The sequence below is a fragment of the Pleurodeles waltl genome, chromosome 10, assembly GCF_031143425.1.
Source record: "Pleurodeles waltl isolate 20211129_DDA chromosome 10, aPleWal1.hap1.20221129, whole genome shotgun sequence".
Classification (NCBI taxonomy): Eukaryota; Metazoa; Chordata; class Amphibia; order Caudata; family Salamandridae; genus Pleurodeles; species Pleurodeles waltl.
Window position 1 is genome coordinate 22,131,416 of NC_090449.1, and position 20,917 is coordinate 22,152,332.

General features: G+C 46.0%; 1 protein-coding gene across 4 annotated transcripts in view; it reads left to right on the forward strand.

Annotated features, from left to right (window-relative positions):
- FLNA (filamin A) overlaps positions 1-20,917 on the forward strand; it is a 252,270-nt gene that overhangs the window by 213,493 nt on the left and 17,860 nt on the right. For 2 of the 4 annotated variants that reach the window (XM_069209483.1, XM_069209482.1), the window contains 12 exons: positions 2,513-2,760; positions 3,400-3,492; positions 5,255-5,357; positions 7,484-7,624; positions 7,868-7,996; positions 8,284-8,457; positions 11,069-11,230; positions 11,665-11,868; positions 12,316-12,468; positions 12,840-12,962; positions 13,254-13,520; positions 14,767-14,904. In XM_069209483.1, coding sequence (XP_069065584.1) covers positions 2,513-2,760; positions 3,400-3,492; positions 5,255-5,357; positions 7,484-7,624; positions 7,868-7,996; positions 8,284-8,457; positions 11,069-11,230; positions 11,665-11,868; positions 12,316-12,468; positions 12,840-12,962; positions 13,254-13,520; positions 14,767-14,904 — 1,935 coding nt within the window. The remainder of the gene's footprint in view (positions 1-2,512; positions 2,761-3,399; positions 3,493-5,254; positions 5,358-7,483; positions 7,625-7,867; positions 7,997-8,283; positions 8,458-11,068; positions 11,231-11,664; positions 11,869-12,315; positions 12,469-12,839; positions 12,963-13,253; positions 13,521-14,766; positions 14,905-20,917) is intronic. The other 2 variants (XM_069209484.1, XM_069209485.1) reach the window with 1 other exon arrangement.

Below are 20,917 nucleotides of genomic sequence, written 5' to 3' on the forward strand. Positions count from 1 at the left end.
GCATGGGATGTGTAGTTGCCACACCAGGCTTCGTGCCAAGGGAGTGACCGACTGTTCCTAACGTTGGTACATTCATGCTCAATGGGATGCATACTTTCGAAAGCCAGCACCAGTTCATGTCTTGTTCAAAGTATTGGCCGTTTGAGTTTTAAAACTTCTCAAAACATGAGGTTTCTCCCCCAAACTTAAATCAATCTATACACTACAGCCTGAACCTGTTCTCTTGAATCAGTGTGGCAGCCTAACTTGTTCCCTTTTGTGTGCCTTGCTGTACAGGGGAGGGGCAAATAACTGATCCTGGCATGCCTTGTCTTGATTGAAGTGTGCTGGGTTGTCTTTTGGGAAAGCTGATCTGCTGTTATATTTGCATGTAATCTTGGTGCTTGGGGGAGTCTGGGACTATTTTCTAGTCATTGGTGCTCCTTGACGCCAGTTAGAAACCAAGCTTCGTGAAGGTGCTATGGCTGTCTGAGTTTAGCTGGTAGGAAATGTCATAATTGTACAAAATCCCTCGAATCCCTCTAACACCCCTTCCTTGTGCACTACCCACATATCAAGTTGTTTTTTAGCTCTTTCCTATGCTAAATATTTTCAGTTGATATTCCTGGTCTCTTAATAAAGACCTCCTTGTACTTTACAATAAGTAGCCATATTTTGATTTGCTCGGGTCTCCAGCTAAATATGCTGGAGATAAACCTCCTCTTGGGCAGGCAGTGGTAGCGGATTCAGGATCTTGGTTTACCCATCCCATTCATCCTGGTATGCTGTCAGTACTGGTGGAAATCATGTGTGTTGGGAGTCTATGCAAGTAGTGGTTGGTCACTGGATTTTTCAATATAACCTTGCCCATTTTTATTCACAAACCTTTAAAATGGTTTTATACTATCCCAAAGTTGTTTCAGGTTTCCCATTGGAAGGACCTTTTGCAAAGCTAAATGTAAAATGACGCTCTCCTTTTTCACCAGGTTGGCAGCATTGTGTGCTTCAATGGCTAAAGTTGAGATCTGTTACTTGGCCCAAAGAAGCTTTAATAGTATAAGGAACAGCTGCAAGGAAAGACAGCACCACGTGGAATGGCACCTTTGTCTTTTTCCCCTTTAATTCTCATTCTGTGCATGAGCCACTATCAATGCCACTCAGGCGTAAGGTAGTGAAATAGCGAGTCCACATAATTGCACAATTTCAATATCAGACAGCCTGGCATCTTCTCATGTTTTTAACTCAAGCCTTACTCTGTGATGTCAGATTCAGTGCATCAACAAACATGCTCCCAGGGATGCCTGCTCTGATATGTAGCCTAATTCTGCACCCTCTGCTGTCTCTTTGCTGCCTGGTGCATGTCTCGCTTCATTCTTCCAGCTCTTATTTTAACATTATCTCCTGTTTACTTTTGCATTACTCTGTACCGGTTGCAACTTTGCCTGTAAGTTGTCGTGTAAATAGCAACATTCATTCAGGAAGTTTTTTTTTTATTCCTTCCCTTCTTTCTGCACTGGGGATTTGAATCTGTTCTCCCCACTGACTGTGCTGAAGCAGGACAGTTGCCGGTTTTACATTTTGTAGGCGAGGGGTGCCAAGGGACTTAGAATGGTGATGGTATTGGTAGGATGGATGTGAAAAAAGCAATAGTGGACAATTGTTGAATCAAATGTTTATTTTTTCACCTTTTACATAGAAAAGGGGTGGGTTTAGGTGAAGTTAGTCTTACTAGTGGTTCACATTCGCACATAGCCCCTGCCAGGTGTGCCACTCGTAGACTTTTTACTTGGTGCCTCAGACTTTTACTTAAGCCACAGAAGCTTTGACCCAGTTGGAGTTAAGACTAAAATGTGTCCTGGTGTGGTTGAGGGGGTAGCAGTGTGGTAGAGTGAGCAGAAAATTTGGGACTAATGATAAATGTTTTTCAGGGAAATAATGGTAACTGGGAGTAGCAGGAGAGAAGCCATGATGGCATTAAATACAGGGTTTTGTATGGCGCGGGTACATCACCTTGGTCACGTCTGACTGTTGGAGATTAAGTGTAGCTCCTTACCACAGTGTGGATGTCAGTAGACCAGAGGTCCCACCAGAGGTCCCACCTTCCCTTACAATCAACTTCCTAAATGAAGGCTGGCTATTTGTGTTCTGTGTACTGGATTCTTCACCAAGTTGTCAATGTGGTAACTTTGGTGATATCACTAATAAAGATGTTGTAGATAGCATGACTGCAGGAGACCGACATTGCTGTTTATCATACCTTTTAAAAGTATTGGCTATTGTAGAATTGGTAATCCAGTTCTGTTCAGTTCATTACATACTCAAATCGGACTTTCTGATCAGGGTCATTTGGTGCTTTAAAATGTTGGCAGTGGGTGAGCTTTTTGAGAATCAAGTGTCGTCCTTGCAAAGCTTAGTTTGCAGAATGACCTGGCCTTTAAATAGAGGGGGTAGTTGTGCATTCAAGTGATATTCAGACTGTTAAGTGTGCCTTTCTGTTGCTCTTTCCCGTTTCTCTTTTTGCCTATGTTAACAGGGGCTGGTATTGGACCAACTATCCAGATTGGGGAGCAGACTGTGATTACTGTCGACGCGAAGGCAGCCGGCAAGGGTAAAGTCACTTGTACAGTGTGCACCCCTGATGGCACAGAGGTTGATGTGGATGTGGTCGAGAACGAAGACGGCACATTCGATATCTTCTACACCGCCCCTCAGCCAGGAAAATACGTCATCTGTGTGCGGTTCGGAGGCGAGCATATTCCGAACAGTCCCTTCCAAGTCACTGTAAGTTTGGCTTGTGCAGAAATTAAAGGGGTATGCTGATGTGTGGGGAGAGGACATAGTAACATGGGACTGTCTATAATCCATTTCAGTTTATACTTGTGCGGTGGTTTAGGGATATTCCAGACTTTATATGGACGTTGACAAAAAAATACATGTATTTGTTGAATTGACCTTCTGCAAGGTGCTGTGGGTATAGAACCTGAGCATTTGTTATTGACACAGAACGAAGTAACCAAAAGGCAATGCACACAGTGCTTTATAAAATTCTAAACGTGTATCCTTATCGCTGCTAAATGAGACAGCCAAGCTTTACTGGCATGAACCATTTTAGACTGATAATTTTAGTATCCCTCCCCCACCTCACCCCAAATATTACTTCATGCTGGCTACAAGACGATTTCTCATTGTAGGCTAGGAGGCAACAGACACATTTATAGTCCTTAATTTGTGAATTGGTGAAGGAAGCGGATTTCGGCCTCTGGAAGGGGCACTGTTTGATCTTCCTGGATGCCAAGCTTGGGTGGTTTTCTTTTTGTTGCAGGTTATTGGCAAGGCTGTTGTTCCTTTCCACATTTCATCTTGACACTTATAGACTTGGTTTCTCCAGTGTTCTAATTTGTGCTTGCCCCCTCCCCACAGGCCCTGGACGGAGAGCAAATGATGCCCCAGCAGATGGTGCAGCAGGAGCTAGCCCCATCTTACGCATACCCGCCCGGCATGCAGCAACCCTGGGTACCCTCCATTTTGAACCAACAGTAATTGTGTTTCTTGTCTCAGTGGAAATCCATCCTGGTGCATTCTGGGGGTGCAGGAAAGCCATGGTGTTCAATGCAGGGACACTGCCATGCCAGCCACCTCATCTACCACATTTGCCCTTGCCCTTGTCTCCTTCACTAGGTTAAGCCTTTCTGCACCTACACCTCTGCTTCAGTTTACACCAGATCACCTTATAAGTGGCTACAGCTTGTCACTGCGTAAAATGTCCAATACAAAGGGTTTGATAGTTGGGAGCCAAAGTGGCTAGACAAGCGAGTGCAGCATGCGTATGGGCAGGGGCACATGGAGCTATTTACTGAGGTTATAAAGGCCTCTTCTGCCTGAGATCCCTTCTGCAGCTACCTATAGGATTGCCCCAATGTGGTGCTTGCATTGCTTAAAGTATGTTGCTTACTCTTGCTTGCTTTTCTGTAGTCCACCAGCAACACAGAACCCAGGGCAAGAACTCCCCACTCCGGTTGGGAATGCACCAGGGTCGGCATATTCCTGGATATTCATCGATTCATCCCTTTTTCCTTCTGTGTCGATGAAATTCAACTGGGGTGCTGGTTGTCGGGTTCATCTCTCGCCCCTCCATCCTCCTGAGCCATCAGGAAGACTTTATCACCATCATACTTATTCATTCACATCCTCATTCTGTTTCCTCCTTCATGACCAGTCACAGGAGTCTCAATGTTTCTTGTCTTCTCAATATTGTCACTGGGTGGGCCATCCTGTGTAATGTCTTGTTTTCCATGTGGTCTTGTGTATACCTTTTTAAGCCTGTTTGTCAGTTTGTAATACTTCTGTGTTAATATTTTGAATGCCAATTGTATGACAATGTGTAGATTTACCCTGTTTGTGTGCCAGATTCCATTGATACAATTGTGGGCCTCAAGCAATAATAGTTTTCATGAGGTGGGTTGCGGGCAGGGAGGTTCACAGGGATGCTGACACTTCAGTTTGTTGGTCTCTGTGGTGCTGTTAAACCAGTAGGACCTGTGATCTTGAAGACTTACAGCTGTTGAAGTTGCACCTGCAACTCCTGTTTAGGTATCTTTTGGTTAGGAACTAAAGTCAGCTGGAATGTCCTGAGTTGATGTAATTGCCTGATGTCCTCAATAGTTGAGCCTTAGGAATAACTGTTCCATTTCCAAGAGGCAGCTTGCTCTTCTCCAGAAATTTGTAGATCTACAGACTGTTCACCTACAGATTAAACAAACCAAGATGACCAAAAAGCTGCCAGAGCTTTATTCCAGTGCAGGACTCTTGTGTGATTTCTACACTGCTAGCTCAGTTTCAGAACACTAATTTTGAGCTTGGTTTGTAAGCAGTATGTATATGGTGACTCAGTGCGTAGCATTGTCCTTTGAAACAAATTGTGCTGCACCACAGTGAATGTTTCTTTGTGGCTCACATTCAGTAATGGTAATGTCTTGCTTTTAAAGTGTTGAGGCTCATTGAGACAGCCCGTATTGGAAGAGCTTAGATAAGACCAAACAGATGACTGAATGCCTACATTAAGGAAATCGTGTACACAATGTGTTATTTAGGCTCCGGTCTGCCCCCAGGTTGGGATATGTAGATTTCTTTTGTGGTGTTTGGAGCATTTTTCCCTAGTACCCGCTGATCGCTCCCTCCCACCACCCTTTTCCTCGTTCCTATTCATAATCCTAATCTCCCCCTTTCTTGAAGGCCATCTTCTCAATATCTGGCTGCATCTCTTTACTTTGTGCAGGCTACAGACCGCCCAATGATGGGAGTAAATGGACTAGATGTGGCTGGCCTGAGGCCTTTTGACCTTGTCATCCCGTTCACAATCAAGAAAGGAGAGATCACAGGTATGTTTGTCTGTTTGCCCTTCACAGCCCCTGTAATTCAGTGATGGTGGGTAGCCTGTTCATGTGCACAGGTGTACTGTGAACCGGCGCACTAGACCCCCACATATCTCCCTTGAATCCTTTGCTGCTGGGCCTTTGTTTTGATATTTAAAGTACTTTGCGTTTGAGTCAGATTTGTTTACCCACGCAAGGTATCTACATCACATTTGCGTCCTTTTTTCCAACATCCTGGGAGTTAAGGGTCCCCAGAGTTTTTTTGTTTAAGTAAGACTAAATTCTTTTGTATAGATTCCTCGAGGTTTTCCTAAAACTGTTGAAACAAAAATGACACATTTGTAGGAAAAAAGCCATATGTGGCTACATTTTCATCTGTAATTCCGTGTCCGGATGGCTGATGTATAAAAGCAATACAGGTATGTCCGACTAACTCCTCGGTTCACAGTGATATCTAGGGACTCTTAGGTTCGCCCAAAAACATGATACCCAAAGCCAACAACGGGGCTGCACCTTACAATGGTTTTTCATTGTGTAGACTGTACAGCAAGTCCTATGGTAAAATAAGAATACAAAATGGGTTGGAAGGAGACCTATGGATTTGTGGAATGTACACATGATTCGGAGTTTAGAAACAGTGATTATTTGTAGGCCTCTGAATTTGGTGTTACTCCTATTGCAATTGAGTTCCGCAAAATGTTTTCCTTCTTGCACACTGGCTTATATTTGGAAGCCGCAAATGCGGAGAAACAATTGTTAAACTATTCTTTGGTGTGAAGTCCAATTAAAAACTGTACTTTACTTGTGTGGCTGGGCCTAGCACCTGCAACACAATGCCCCAGACACAACCTATTTCACCCAGCAGAAAACACTATATATGTATTTTTGCATTGGTAGCTGTCTATTTTGGGTGCTAGCTCTGTTGGAACCCATCAATCTATGATACCTAGACATTTCTGAAAACTAGACACCCAGAATTGTCCAGGGTGGTGTTACTTGTGTAGGTCAGCAACTTCCTTGGCACCGGAGGGGTTAAACAATTTCTGTACAAAAAATGAAACCTGAACCGAATACAGGTTTCAAACACTGGCCTGCAATATGTGAAGTGTGGCGCCTGATAAGGAAATTTAAATCCAAATCCAGTGGCAATAAAATGGGGCTGGATTGAGGAATTTAAAATGGGTGATTGTGTTGAAGTAATATACATATATGAAGGTAAATCAGAAGTCTATTTTGAGCCTTTGTACAGTCCATTGTTTTTCAATTGAATCTTTTTTAGAAATGCATGCAGTGTATTCTGCTTTGTAATGGTTGGGTTTGACTGTTCCTTTCTTTTGGGGTGTCAACCAGAGATTGTCATGTCCACCCTCCCTGAATTTGAACAGTGCCGAAGTATTTGACTACCATCTTCAGACTTTTTCTTTTCCACTCTTTGGTTCAGAAGCAGCATTGAGAGCTTGGGTCACTTATCTGAAGAAGTAGTGGGGAGTGACAATGCGATCTGAAGTGAAGATGGTCTCTGGCAATCAACAAATTGCACCGAAGTCCATGGAGACACCAAAGCAAGAGATCTATTTAGGAAATCTAAGGAGAGGGTTTTCACATTCAACTTATGCCACAGGGTTATCCAAGAATGTATAGTTGGGGAGCTGGTGACTGTCCCTGTATCGGTTCTTCACTCCGGAGTAATGGACAACACCCCCTTTAGATTCTGGCCAAACTATGACCATGATGCTTTGCCACAAAAATACTCGGGTGTTCATACTTACAGCACCAACGTTGGTGCTCTATGGCTCGTGAAGGCTTTCCGTTACTTTGCACGTAGTCAGACAACCTAGGCCTGAGCCCAATGATGCAGATTTTCTAACAAAGCACCCCACTCCAGAAAGTGTTACTATACAGGCACTGACCAGTAAGTTGAATTGTTAATCATTTTATCAATACCTCAGTGTAGGAAATAGATTCACAGCAGCACACGTTTTATTGGGCCTTTCATGTGAGCTTGTCATATTTTCTATTTCAGCTTGATGATTGGTTGTCTTATGTGATGGTTGGAATGATGTATCTCACAAGTACTTTGTGTTTGCTACCTTCTGGTTTGATTCAGAGATGTTTGTGGCTCTTCTACATAGGTGAAGTTCGCATGCCTTCTGGGAAGGTGGCCAAGCCTGATATCACAGATAACAAGGATGGCACAGTGACTGTGCGCTATGCCCCTGTTGAAGCCGGGCTGCATGAGATGGACATAAAGTACGACAGCATGCACATTCCAGGTACGTGCTAAGGGTTTTATCTGCCAAGAACATCTTAATTGGAGTCCTTTCTAAATGAGTAGCGGTTTTTAGCAGAAAAAAGGCCACTCCTAAACCTACCCCATTCCCTCACCTCAGTGAGCCTCTTCAAAAGACAGTACTGGAACAGTGGCGTAAGATCAATGCACAGCTGGGTTAAAACACTACTCTTTCAGTCTTTGAATGCTTTTTGAAATTTTTATGGTGCCATCTGTCTACCTACAGGAAGCCCCCTGCAGTTTTATGTGGACTACATGAACAGTGGTCATGTGACGGCATATGGTCCTGGGTTGATCCATGGCACTGTGAATAAGCCGGCCATCTTCACAGTGAACACAAAGGATGCTGGAGAAGGTGAGATATGACACGTTAAAACCTGCTGCTGTTTAGAGTCCTATAACGTACAGTCATTTCTAATTCTGCCTGCATCTTGACTGGTGCCCAACTTATGTTGCATGTCAAGTGCTAGCAAGCATATGCTAGCCCTTGCGTGTTCTAGGCATGATTCACATTTTATGAAGCATATAACAGAGAATAGAAGTATGAGGTTAGTCCTGTCTGTGTTGGACTAGATGTTTATAGCATGTCTTAATCTCACACACTTTTTTTTATTCTAACATAGTGTTATTGTATTCCTTTAGGTGGATTGTCACTGGCTATAGAAGGACCTTCCAAAGCAGACATTGGTTGCACTGATAACCAGGATGGTACCTGCACAGTGTCCTACCTACCAATGCTGCCAGGAGATTACAACATTATAGTCAAGTACAACGACAAGCATATTCCAGGCAGCCCCTTTGTTGCCAAGATCACTGGTAAGTGTCCTTCCTGCTCCTGTGTTTTTACACAATTTTACCACATACTGATGGATAAATGTAGTATTCCAAGGAAAACCAGGGATGGTCAGACATTGGAGTAACACCAAAATGTTATCCAAAGGACCTGAACAGCTTCAAATCCATGACCTTTGCGTTTAGCCAGGTAGTAGGAGAGCAACAGTTTCCACATCAATGCACTCAAAAAGGACCACTCCCTAGTCCACAGCTGTCTAAGGAAGGTTTCTAGATTTGGACTAAATTGACCACTTAAAGAGTTCCAGTATCTACCAAGTTCAAGAATGTTATCCCATGTCAAGAATCCGCAGACTAGTTTCAACCTGTCCCATAACAAGGTTGAAGTTGCCTGCGTCATTGCTCTAAAGAAGCTATTGGTGACATAGCTGTCTATTTCCATACAAGCATTGCTGTAGCTGTCTCTGCTTTGTGACCAACAAGACTGCTGGGGAAGCTTCTTGGTGGTTTGCAGAGGAAGGTGCATACATCTGCACTGGCCATTATGCTTAACTTTACAGGATACCTGAAGGGGTTTTGTGCCCTTTAATCCCTGTACACCTAGGAGGATTGAGATCGACCTTCAGTAGAGTCCTTTTGGCATGTGAGGAACAATAGGAAGGTAAAACAGTAAAAAAAACAGAAGTAAACTTTTTTTGGTTTATCCTGGTCACTTCTTTGGTTATCCTTGGGACCAAGGATGAGCAGTGGCATTGCTGGAGGGTTGAAAGGTCTGGTAACAGTTGCTGACCCTACTTGATGTCTCCTGTCATGTGACTTTCAGAAACCTCTTGTGGGAGGAGAGGGCCCAACTGTCTGTCGGACACCAGAAAAACCTCTATTGGGCTGGAGAGGAATAACTGATTTTAAGGAAAAACTGTTTGCTTTTTAATTTCAAAATAGTCCAGTTTTAGGCATCCTGTATTATGTTCTTACAGCAATATAGAACTTTGTGTTGTATTTCACCATGATATGCTCTAGATTAGAGGTGGGTACGCCACTGAAAGCTCCAGTAAGGCTCAAGCCAGATGCTTGGCTCTGGCTCCGCTCAAAACCTCTTGGAACTTAGTTGAAAATGACCAAAGTTTAACTGAGGCAATGTGGCCTAGTGACCTCAGCTGGGGACCATAATAGTCAAATAAGCCTGCTGGGGTGAGTTTTTATCCCAGATTCCGGTATCTCCACTCCTTGCTGCTAGGCAGTCCAAGGGACCAAGACCCAACACACGAAGTTTCCATAGTCTTCTGAAACTGGGAGTCATTTGATTACAGCTAGGTCACCAAGAAGGCAAGTAACTGTCAAATGAAGTCAAATTACGTACTGTGGGACTAGTTAATCCAGTGGCACCTGAATATCTGCCAAGCTTGAAGAATTCAAGGGGGGCTACCCTTGAGTCCAGGGTCACACAGGAAGACCACAGAATCTTCAGCATACTGTATGCCTTGCATCAAGATCACTCCATAGAAGTTGATGGCAAAGAGCCACTGATGCCGGAACTGGACTGAAAGCTGCTTTTCTTCTTTAGGCTAACAGTTTCCGTCAACCTTACTGGTCTCCCTCACTGGTGCTCTACCGGCTTTAATTGCCTAAAGTCAAAGTTAACCGCATTGATACTTATCAAAGTTGTTCTTGAATAAGTTTGTCGAATTTACCAATAATTGTTTGCAGTTCAGTAAAAGTGTTGATTTAATATACCTTGTTAGATCTGTATTTCTGAAACCCTCCAGTGGATTTCTTGGTTTGTGTCAAATTGTATAAAACCTAACCTACTTTTATAAATAGGTGTCTGATTTCTCTGGTCTTGTATTTCTTATTCAGTTGTTTAGATGCCGTTTAAATGTTTTAGATGTGTTCTTTTACGTAAGCCTGACTGCAGTGCTGAAGCTACCCAGAGTTGAGCTAAGCTTTAACAAATTAAACCAGACTGGTCCTAAAGTGGTTGCTCGTGTATTACACAGTGAGGTCACACAGCAACGTCATATAAACAGTTTCCTCACCACACCCCAGTACTGGAGCAGCAATCATTACCCATTAGAGGTTATTGCTCAGTTACCTTTGACTACCACAGGACTCCAAGAAAAAAGCAGTTAAAGTGTTTAGTAGATTCACTTGCATTGCTTTCTAGTAGCAGGGAAACTTGGAACAAGTCACTGGCATGGGTAGTGCAATTGTGAAACCTATACATTTCTTATAGCAAAGTCTGTAGCTCCACAGCTGAGCCTAGTCACGTGTATTGCAGAAAGCTTTCCAGATATTCTGGATACTGAAGAATTATCCTAAAATGAGGATGGAAGGGGCATTTGTCACAGTTTGCTTTTTTGCAGACATTTAGTGTATAAAAACAAATTCAAAATGTATTTTCCAAGATGTGTTTTCAGTAGGGCAAGATTAGGCACACAGCTTTTCGCAGCCTGTCTTTTGCGCTTTAAGATCACATGCAGTAAAAGTGTAGGCACTACTGTAAAGGAGTTAGATTTATTTTTTGCTATTAAAAGAAACTGATCAAGGATTAAATAAAATGTGATACCTAGTACTGAAGTCACAAAGTAGCATGAACAGAAATAAAATGCATCATTTTCTCTTGGCCATTTTACAGGTGATGATAGCATGCGCATGTCCCAGCTGAAGGTGGGTTCCACAGCAGACATTCCCCTCAATATCACAGAAACAGACCTCAGCCAGCTAACCGCCACTGTGACCCCACCTTCTGGCCGTGAGGAGCCCTGTGTGCTCAAGAGGCTTCGCAATGGCCATATAGGTAGTTAAATCTCAATGTTTCATGCACTACTGTTGAATACTTTTATTGTTGCTAAGAGATAGGGGGGTTTGGGGGTGGGGGGGTCAGTGTGTTTTGTAAGCACCCATTTGAAGGTGGGAAGACAGTTCTGCTATGAGAAGGCTTGGGAGGTCCACCTATTTAATATTGAAAATGAAGGCAGTGGTGACACATCACTGCACTTGGGTGGCAAATAGTCATGGTTGTTGTACATTCTTGCTAAGCATCACACTTTTCCATTTGCCATTCAAATGTACCAAAGTTGACTTTTAATGGAAGCGGTGTTTCGAAAGTGTCGTTCTTAGGTTCTATAGGTGGAGCCTGTCTTAAAAGGCAGTGTCCAGCTCTCTTCCTGCCTGAAGCTGTGATTAGTGGACTTCGCTTCTTTGACCTCTGTCTCCTTTCTATGTAAACAGGCATCTCCTTTGTGCCAAAGGAAATAGGCGAGCACTTGGTCAGCATCAAGAAGAATGGTCTGCACATCCCCAACAGCCCTATCACAGTCATGATCAGCCAGTCTGAGATCGGAGATGCCAGTCGTGTGCGTGTCTCTGGACCTGGCCTCACCGAAGGGCGCACCTTTGAGACCTCGGAGTTCGTCATTGACACAAGAGAAGCAGGTACAGAGGTCACTGGAGAAGATGAGAATTTGAAATTGATGGCATAGTCTTCATAACTGCAGACAGTTAATCTAAAGGTCTAGAGTGAATATGTTGTGTTGGACAAATCTGCTTCCCATCAGGACAGCAGAGGTTGGGTTTGTTGACAAAGGCCCACAAACTATCAGCTACAGTCCATCCATGAACCAAATTAATTTAGAAGTTCTATATCTTGTGAAACCTAATGGTGGCCACAATTGAAAATAGTAATGTTTTGTATGTAAAAGAATAGCACTATCTTCTGGGACAATTACAAATTGCGTGTACTATTGTACCCTCTCGACTACTGTTGGCTGGACTCGAAGGTGAGATTGCTGCTTCATAAGAATCACTGAGGGGCTGTAAACCCAGTTTGTTAGAAATTTTAATCCAAAATGTTGCTCCTGCCCTGGTTCGTTCTTATTTCAGGTTATGGCGGGCTGAGTCTCTCCATAGAAGGCCCCAGCAAAGTAGACATCAACACTGAAGATCTGGAAGATGGCACCTGTAAAGTGACTTATTGCCCCACAGAACCTGGGAACTACATTATCACCATCAAGTTTGCGGACCAGCATGTGCCTGGTAGGTGCTGCTTTACCCTAGGAACGGTGACCTAACTCTAGTGGGCTCCATGCAGTGCTAGAAGCTGAACTAGGTGGAAACTAATCACAGTATTAGTTGTAGCTAGACCAAAAAGAACAAAAGGTGCATGCTGGCTACAGAGGTGGGTGACCTGCAGCTCAGAATTCATGCTGGCTACAGAGATGGATGACCTGCAGCTGAAAATTCAGGGCCGGGTAGAGACTTAACCTTTTCTTTCAAGGTCAATGAAAAGTCCTTTAAAGTAGGCAATAGTTACTTTTTATTTGAAGCACTATGAAACAACGCAGTGGCAAGTGTGATATTAATAAAGAAAAATAACAGTATGGCTGAATCTTTAATTTGTGTTCCAGGAAGCCCCTATTCTGTTAAAGTGACTGGTGAAGGACGTCTTAAGGAAAGCATCACCAGTAAGCGCCGGGCTCCATCTGTAGCCAATATTGGAAGCCAGTGTGACCTGAGCCTGAAGATTCCTGGTAAAGTGCTCAACCCTCTGTTGGCCCTAGTTTAAGCTCTAGATTCACATGTTTTGTTTTATTCCACCGTCTACTTGTTTGGTCTGGTTTTTCTTCTTGAAAATACGTTTTTGGGTATCCAATGTAGGTGGGGTTCTCTAATGCTACCATATTTATCCCCATATGACCCTCATGATCTAGATTATATTTTCTTTCTGTATCAGTATTAGGAGTACATTTTAATGCAGTTATTTCTGATGTTTGTGTTGGCACGTTTAGTCTTTGCTTGACTTTTCTTTTCAATGTTTGCAGAGATTGATATTCACGAAATGACTGCTCAAGTGACCAGTCCTTCTGGGAAGATCCATGATGCTCAGATTATGGAAGGCGAGAATAACACTTACTGTATCCGCTTTGTTCCCACCGAGATGGGAGTTCACACAGTCAACGTGAAATACAAAAGCCAGCACGTGCCAGGAAGCCCCTTCCAGTTCACTGTGGGGCCACTGGGAGAAGGAGGAGCCCACAAGGTCCGGGCAGGCGGACCTGGTTTGGAAAGAGCAGAGACTGGTGTGCCAGGTACAGAGCCCAGTTTTACAGCTTGCCACTGGTACCTCTGATCTCCTTGCATAAAGGAAGTAAAAGACCTGATTGCAGTTAAAAATTATAAATAGATTGACGAGCGCACTACCACAGCAGTGCTGGCACATCGCTCGAACCAGTAGATCATTTTAAATCCCCTTATGATTGGCTGTATTTTAGGTTCATTTTCTAGTGCTACATATTTACCTTGCATTGAAGTGCATTAAACAAGATCTTCGGGGAATGGCTGAGCTAGTCGATCTAGATAAATTGCAATTGGTTGCATCTCGCATGGCTGAGGTGTGGGTAGGTTGGGTTAAAATGCTGGGTTTGTCAGAATAAAGTTAAACACTGTTGAGAGCTAAGGTCTTAAAGTTAGATTTCTTTCCTAATGGTTAATGTTGGCACATTGGCAGCCTAAGGGTTACGTATGCCTATAATGCATTTCCTTTGCAAGGATCTAGATCATTGCATTTTCTTTTTAGTGTGTAATTTAATAGTGACGAAATAGAAGTGTCACCAAACTCCAACACGTCTGTGGCAAGCCAACTCCTACAATCTGAATTTATTCTGGAATTTGACTGCCAATTGATTGTATCTAGAGTTCCAGTCCAGTTGTTTGATATTCCTTTGGTTGGTCCTTCATGGGGCATCAAAGAAGCAGCTAACTCAAGCATTTGCTTCTGCTAATCAGAAGCACAGTGCATCAGTTGCCTAGGTTTGTTACACTTTCAAGAGTGATTGGTTCATCGCAAGGCGTCCTGTGGTGTGACAACTGGTCCTTGGAACCATCTTCATCCCTGTGTAGCCCGTGCCTTGCTGTAATTATCCAGGTTATGCATTCTGCAGAATTGTCCTGGAGTGCATCATACAGCAGGTAGTCATTTGATGGGTTGCACCAGCTGAGGAACGTCCGACTTGCTTAGCAGTCTTCACACTGAAGAGCAGACATTAATTCTCAATAGAACCCCTTGCATGGAGTACTTTGTGTATGGTCACAAAATGCAACCACTTCTGGAGGGGGGGGGGTGCGCCTTAAAAAAACCTTTTGGTTTTATCACTGAGTGGTGTGTGCACTAGCCCAAAACTAGTTATAAATGATCCTACTCTGGCCACTCCTTTGCATGATTCCTTTCTTCTGATGTACTTTTAGTTTCAAATATTTGTGTAGGAAACTTGTCTGAAGTTTGCCTTTGGTATGTAGTGTACATGGTAATCAATAAACTGTTCTTTTTATCCACAGCGGAGTTCAGCATCTGGACTCGTGAGGCTGGTGCTGGAGGCCTCTCAATTGCTGTGGAGGGACCCAGCAAGGCAGAGATAGCTTTCGAGGACAGGAAAGACGGTTCATGTGGGGTGTCTTATATCGTCCAGGAGCCCGGTAGGTAGTTGTCTTTGCGGGGATTTGCCATTCTTGATGTAGTGCCCTATAGTAATCTACCAAAATGCACTGTTTTATAGCCACTAATAAGTTTTCTATGAACAACTTTCACAAACTTTTCTTTTAAAAGGATACGAAAAGGGAAAGCCGGGTAAAGTTAGCAGATAGGCTGACATTAAAATCAGTTAAACTGACTGTGCCTTAACAAATTAACCTTTTTAGACACCTCTGCCACCGCACCCTAATAACTCGCCTCCGCTCCACCGGGATCCAAGGACAGGCCCTAGACTGGATCACCTCCTTCCTCTCCAACTGCTCCCAAAGAGTCTACCTCCCACCTTTCCGCTCAGACCCCACCGAGATCATCTGCGGCGTCCCACAAGGCTCCTCGCTCAGCCCGACTCTCTTCAATGTCTACATGAGCCCCCTCGCCGACATCATACGCAAACACAACATCATCATCACCGCCTACGCCGACGACACTCAGCTGATACTTTCCCTCACCAAGGACCCCACCAGCGCCAAGACGAACCTGCAAGGTGGAATGAAAGACGTCGCAGACTGGATGAAACTCAGCCGTCTGAAACTGAACTCAGACAAAACGGAAGTCCTCATCCTCAAACACCCCGACCGCCTGGGACGACTCCTGGTGGCCCACGGCCCTAGGCACCGCACCGACCCCCTCAGACCACTCACGCAACATCGGTTTCATCCTGGACCCACTTCTCACCATGACCAAACAAGTCAACGCCGTATCATCCTCCTGCTTCCTCCACCCTCCGCATGCTCTGAAAGATATTCCGTTTGATCCCCGCCGACACCAGAAAGACAGTGACCCACGCCCTCATCACGAGCCGCCTGGACTACGGCAACACCCTATACGCTGGAACTACCGCTAAACTCCAGATTCGTCTGCAACGAATTCAAAACGCCTCCGCCCACCTCATCCTCCACATACCCCGCAACAGCCACATCTCCGCCCACTTGAGACACCTGCACTGGCTTCCCGTCAGCAAAAGGATCACCTTCCGACTCCTCACCCACGCACACAAAGCCCTCCACAACAAGGGACCCGAATACCTCAACCGCCGCCTCAGCTTCTACACTCCCACCCTTCGTCTTCGCTCCACCAGCCTCGCTCGCGCCGCCGTCCCTCGCATCCGCTGCTCCACAGCGGGTGGGAGGTCCTTCTCCTACCTGGCGGCCAAGACTTGGAACTCCCTCCCCACCATCATCAGGACCACTCCGCATTCCGGAGGCTACTCAAGACCTGGCTTTTCGAGCAGCAGTAACCCCTTCCCCCTAGCGCCTTGAGACCCGCACTGGTGAGTAGTGCGCTTTATAAATGTTTGATTTGATTTTCGAGTGGTGCATCATACCCCACATGTTGCATGTTGGAGGATTTTTTTTTTTCCCCAGGCTCCTGGAATCCTTCTGGAGAGCTGAGCTCCTTTTCATCTTTTTTCACTTTGGAAACCTTTCTGAACTGTTAACTCTTTATTCAATATCTTGGGTCATTTGGAATGCTTTAAAAAAGATTCATGACAAAATAGTTTTTTACTTCACAAAATGCCTTGCTTGCGGAGTGCCCATCGGGGAGGAAAAAAGGCCCAATCTCACCTCTTTGCCTGCTGATCAGGCGATCATGTGCAGAAGAACTGTCTGCATTGGCAAAAAATGTCCAGGTTCATTCTGAAGGACGATGAGAAGATCCGTGTAGGAAGTTGGCTCTGTATATAAAATCTCAAAGTGAGAGATTGCAGCGAGTCCAAGGGTTCTCCTTCGAGGTTGATAGTGGCAAAATTAGATAATACTAATGCTCTAGTTTGTGGTAGTGTGGTTGAGCAGTAGTGTTAAGTATTTTATTGTACACACAGGCAATAAATGAACACACAGACTTAACTCCAGGCCGATAGGTTTTTATATAGAAAAATCTTCTTAATTTATTTTAGAACCACAAGATTCAGAATTCAAGTAAATACATAAATTGTAAGGTACTTGGCACAGGTAAATATGGAACTTTGAATTAAAACAGTAAGGTACACAGTTGTCATAAATGGCAATAAGCTATTTTAAAAGTTGACACTGCAAAAATCAACAGTTCCTGGGGGAGGTAAGTACAAGTAGGTTTCTCAGGCAAGTAAAGCACTCACAAGTTCAGTCTCCGGGGCATAGGCAGCCCACCGTTTGGAGTTCCAGTCAACACCAAACACCCAGCACCATCAACACAGGGGCGGTCAGGTGCAGAAGTCAAAGTAGGACCCAAACAACATAGGCACCTATGGAGACTAGGGGTGTTCTGGGTCCAGTCTGCTAGCAGGTAGGCACCTGTGTCCTCGGAGCAGACCAGGGGGTTTTTGTGGAGCACTGGAGGCGGGGGTCCACAAACAGGCAGACAAAATACACCCTCAGCGGCACAGGGGCGGCCGGGTGCAGTTTGTGAAATAGGTGTCGGGTTTTAGGTAGAAATCAATGTAGAGACCCGGGGGTCACTCTGGCGATGCAGGCAAGGCACGGGGGTGCTTCTCGGGCCAGCCACCAACTCGGCTAAGATGAGGGCCGCCTGCTGGTAACTCCTGCACCGGTAGTTGATTTCTCTCAGGCCTGGGGGCTGCAGGTGCAGTGCTTCTCACAGGCGTCGGGTTCTTTGTTACTGGGCAGTCAGTCAGGGGTAGTCTCTGGATTCTCTCTTCAGGCGTCCCTGTGGGGATGCAGGGAGGTCGTCTCAGGGTGTCCATGTCATGGGAGTCGCCTGGGGGTCCTCAACGCAGTGTTGGTTTCTCTGAACACGAGACGGGGGCGTCAGGTGCAGAGTGTTGGGGTCTCACGCTTCCGAAGTGAGGCTTAAAGATTGTTTCTTAATAGATGTTCTGACAGCCACTGTCCTCTGGAGTTCCTTGGTCCTTTGGGTTTCAGGGCATTCCTCTGAGTCGGCAGAGGTCGCTGGTCCCGCTGGATGCATCTGTTTCAGGTTCATTGAGTCTGGAGACAGACCGGTAGGGCTGGGGCCAAGTCAGTTGTTGTCTTTGTCTCTGCGGGGCTTTCAGGTCAGCAGTCCTTGTTTCAGGTCGTCAGGAATCTAAAGTCCTGGATTCAGGGTTGCCCCTAAATACTGAATTTAGGGGAGTGTTTAGGGCTGGAGGGCAGTAGTCAATGGCTACTGTCACTGAGGGTGGCTACACAGTCCTTGTGCCTCCTCCCTTTGGAGAGAGGGGCACATCCCTATTCCTATTGGCTAAATCCTCCAAAACAAGATGGAGGATTTTCCAAAGAGTTGGTCACTTCAGCTCTGGTCACCTCAGGGGTGGACCTGGCTGAGGGGTTGGTGACTCCTTGTTTTTACTCATTATCTCCCAGACTTGCCGCCAAAAGTGGGGGCGGCATCTCCACTAGCTGGAGTGCCCTGGGACATTGTAACACGAAGCCTGAGCCTTTGAGGCTCACTGCTAGGTGTTACATTTCCTGCAGGGGGGAGGTGTGAAGCACCTCCACCCAGTGCAGGCTTTGCTTCTGGCTTCAGAGCACAAAGGCTCCCCCCCCCCCCCCCACCCCCCCCAGGAGATCAGAAGCGTGTCCCTCAGTGGCAGGCTGGCACAGACCAGTCATTCCTGCACTGAAGGATTGGGTAAAATACAGGGGGCATCCCTAAGATGCCCTGTGTGCGCATTTTGTAATAAATCCAGCACTGGCATCAGTGTGGGTTTTTATTCTGAGAAGCTTGATACCAAACTTCCCAGTATTCAGTGTAGCCATTATGGAGCTGTGGAATTTGTAATGACAAACTCCCAGACCATATACTTAATATGGCCACACTGTACTTACAATGTCTAAGAATGTACTTGGACACTGTAGGGGCATATTGCTCATGCAGCTATGACCTCACCCGTGGTATAGTGCACCCTGCCTTTGGGTTGTAAGGCCTGCTAGAGGGGTGACTTACCTGTGCCACAGGCAGTAATTTGTGTGCATGGCATCCTGAGGGGGATGCCAAGTCGACTTTGCCTTTTTCTCCCCCTTTTTCTGTGCATGTGTTGGGTGAGGGGTCCCTTAGGGTGGCATAAGACTTACTGCAGCCCTTAGGGACCTTCCCTGGTCACAGGGCCCTTGGTACCACTGGTACCTTTTTACAAGGGACTTATTGGGGTGCGTAAAGAAATGGCTCCCTGTTGCAGTTACCCCCACTTTTTGCCTGATACTGACTTGACTGAGAAGTGTGATGGGACCCTGCTAACCAGGCCCCAGCACCAGTGTTCTTTCACCTAAAATGTACCATTGTCTCCACAATTGGCACAACCCTGGCACCCAGGTAAGTCCCTTGTAACTGGTACCAAGGGCCCTGATGCCAGGGAAGGTCTCTAAGGGCTGCAGCATGTCTTATGCCACCCTAGGGACCCCTCACTCAGCACAGACACACTGCTTGCCAGCTTGTGTGTGCTGGTGGGAAAGAAATGACTAAGTCGGCATGACAGTCCACTCAGGGTGCCATGCCAACCTCACACTTCCTGTGGCATAGGTAAGTCGCCCCTCTAGCAAGCCTTACAGCCCTAAGGCAGGGTGCACTATACCACAGGTGAGGGCATTGGTGCATGAGCACTATGCCCCTACAGTGTCTAAGCAAAACCTTAGACACTAAGTGCAGGGTAGCCATAAGAGTATATGGTCTGGGAGTCTGTCAAAAACGAACTCCACAGCTCCATAATGGCTACACTGAATACTGAAGTTTGGTATCAAACTTCTCAGAATAATAAACCCACACTGATGCCAGTGTTGGATTTATTAAAAAATGCACACAGAGGGCATCTTAGAGATGCCCCCTGTATTTTACCCAATTGTTCAGTGCAGGACTGACTGGTCTGTGCCAGCCTGCTGCTGAGACGAGTTTCTGACCCCATTTGGTGAGGGCCTTTGTGCTCTCTGAGGACAGAAAAAAAAAGCCTGCTTTGGGTAGAGGTGTTTCACCCCCCCCCCCCCCCTTCTGCAGGAACTGTAACACCTAGCAGTGAGCCTGAAAGGCTCAGGCTTCGTGTTACAATGCCCCAGGGCACTCCAGCTAGTGGAGATGCCCGCCCCCCAGGACACAGCCCCCACTTTTTGGCGGCAAGTCCAGGAGAGATAATGAGAAAAACAAGGAGTTAACCACCAGTCAGGACAGCCCCTAAGGTGTCCTGAGCTGAGATGACCCCTGCCTTTAGAAATCCTCCATCTTGATTTTGGATGATTCCCCCAATAGGAATAGGGATGTGCCCCCCTCCCCTCAGGGAGGAGGCACAAAGAGGGTGTAGCCACCCTCAAGGACAGTAGCCATTGGCTACTGCCCTCCCAGACCTAAACACACCCCTAAATTCAGTATTTAGGGGCTCCCCAGAACCTAGGAAACTAGATTCCTGCAACCTAAGAAGACTGCTAAGCTGAAAAATCCTGCAGAGAAGACAGACACCAACTGCTTTGGCCCCAGCTCTACCGGCCTGTCTCCCCACTTCTAAAGACACTGCTCCAGCGACGCTTTCCCCAGGGACCAGCGACCTCTGAATCCTCAGAGGACTGCCCTGCTCTAGAAGGACCAAGAACTCCTGAGGACAGCGGCTCTGTTCATCCAAGACTGCAACTTTGTTTCCAAAGGAGCAACTTTAAAACAACTGCGTTTCCCGCCGGAACGTGAGACTTGCTACTCTGCACCCGACGCCCCCGGCTCGACTTGTGGAGAACAAACACTTCAGGGAGGACTCCCCGGCGACTGCGAGACCATGAGTAGCCAGAGTTGCCCCCCCCCCCCCCCCCCCCCCGAGCCCCCACAGCGACGCCTGCAGAGGGAATCCCGAGGCTCCCCCTGACCGCGACTGCCTGTCTCCCAGATCCCGACGCCTGGTAAAGACTGCACCCGCAGCCCCCAGGACCTGAAGGATCGGAACTCCAGTGCAGGAGTGACCCCCAGGAGGCCCCCTCCCTTGCCCAGGTGGTGGCTACCCCGAGGAGCCCCCCCCCCCCTTGCCTGCCTGCATCGCTGAAGAGACCC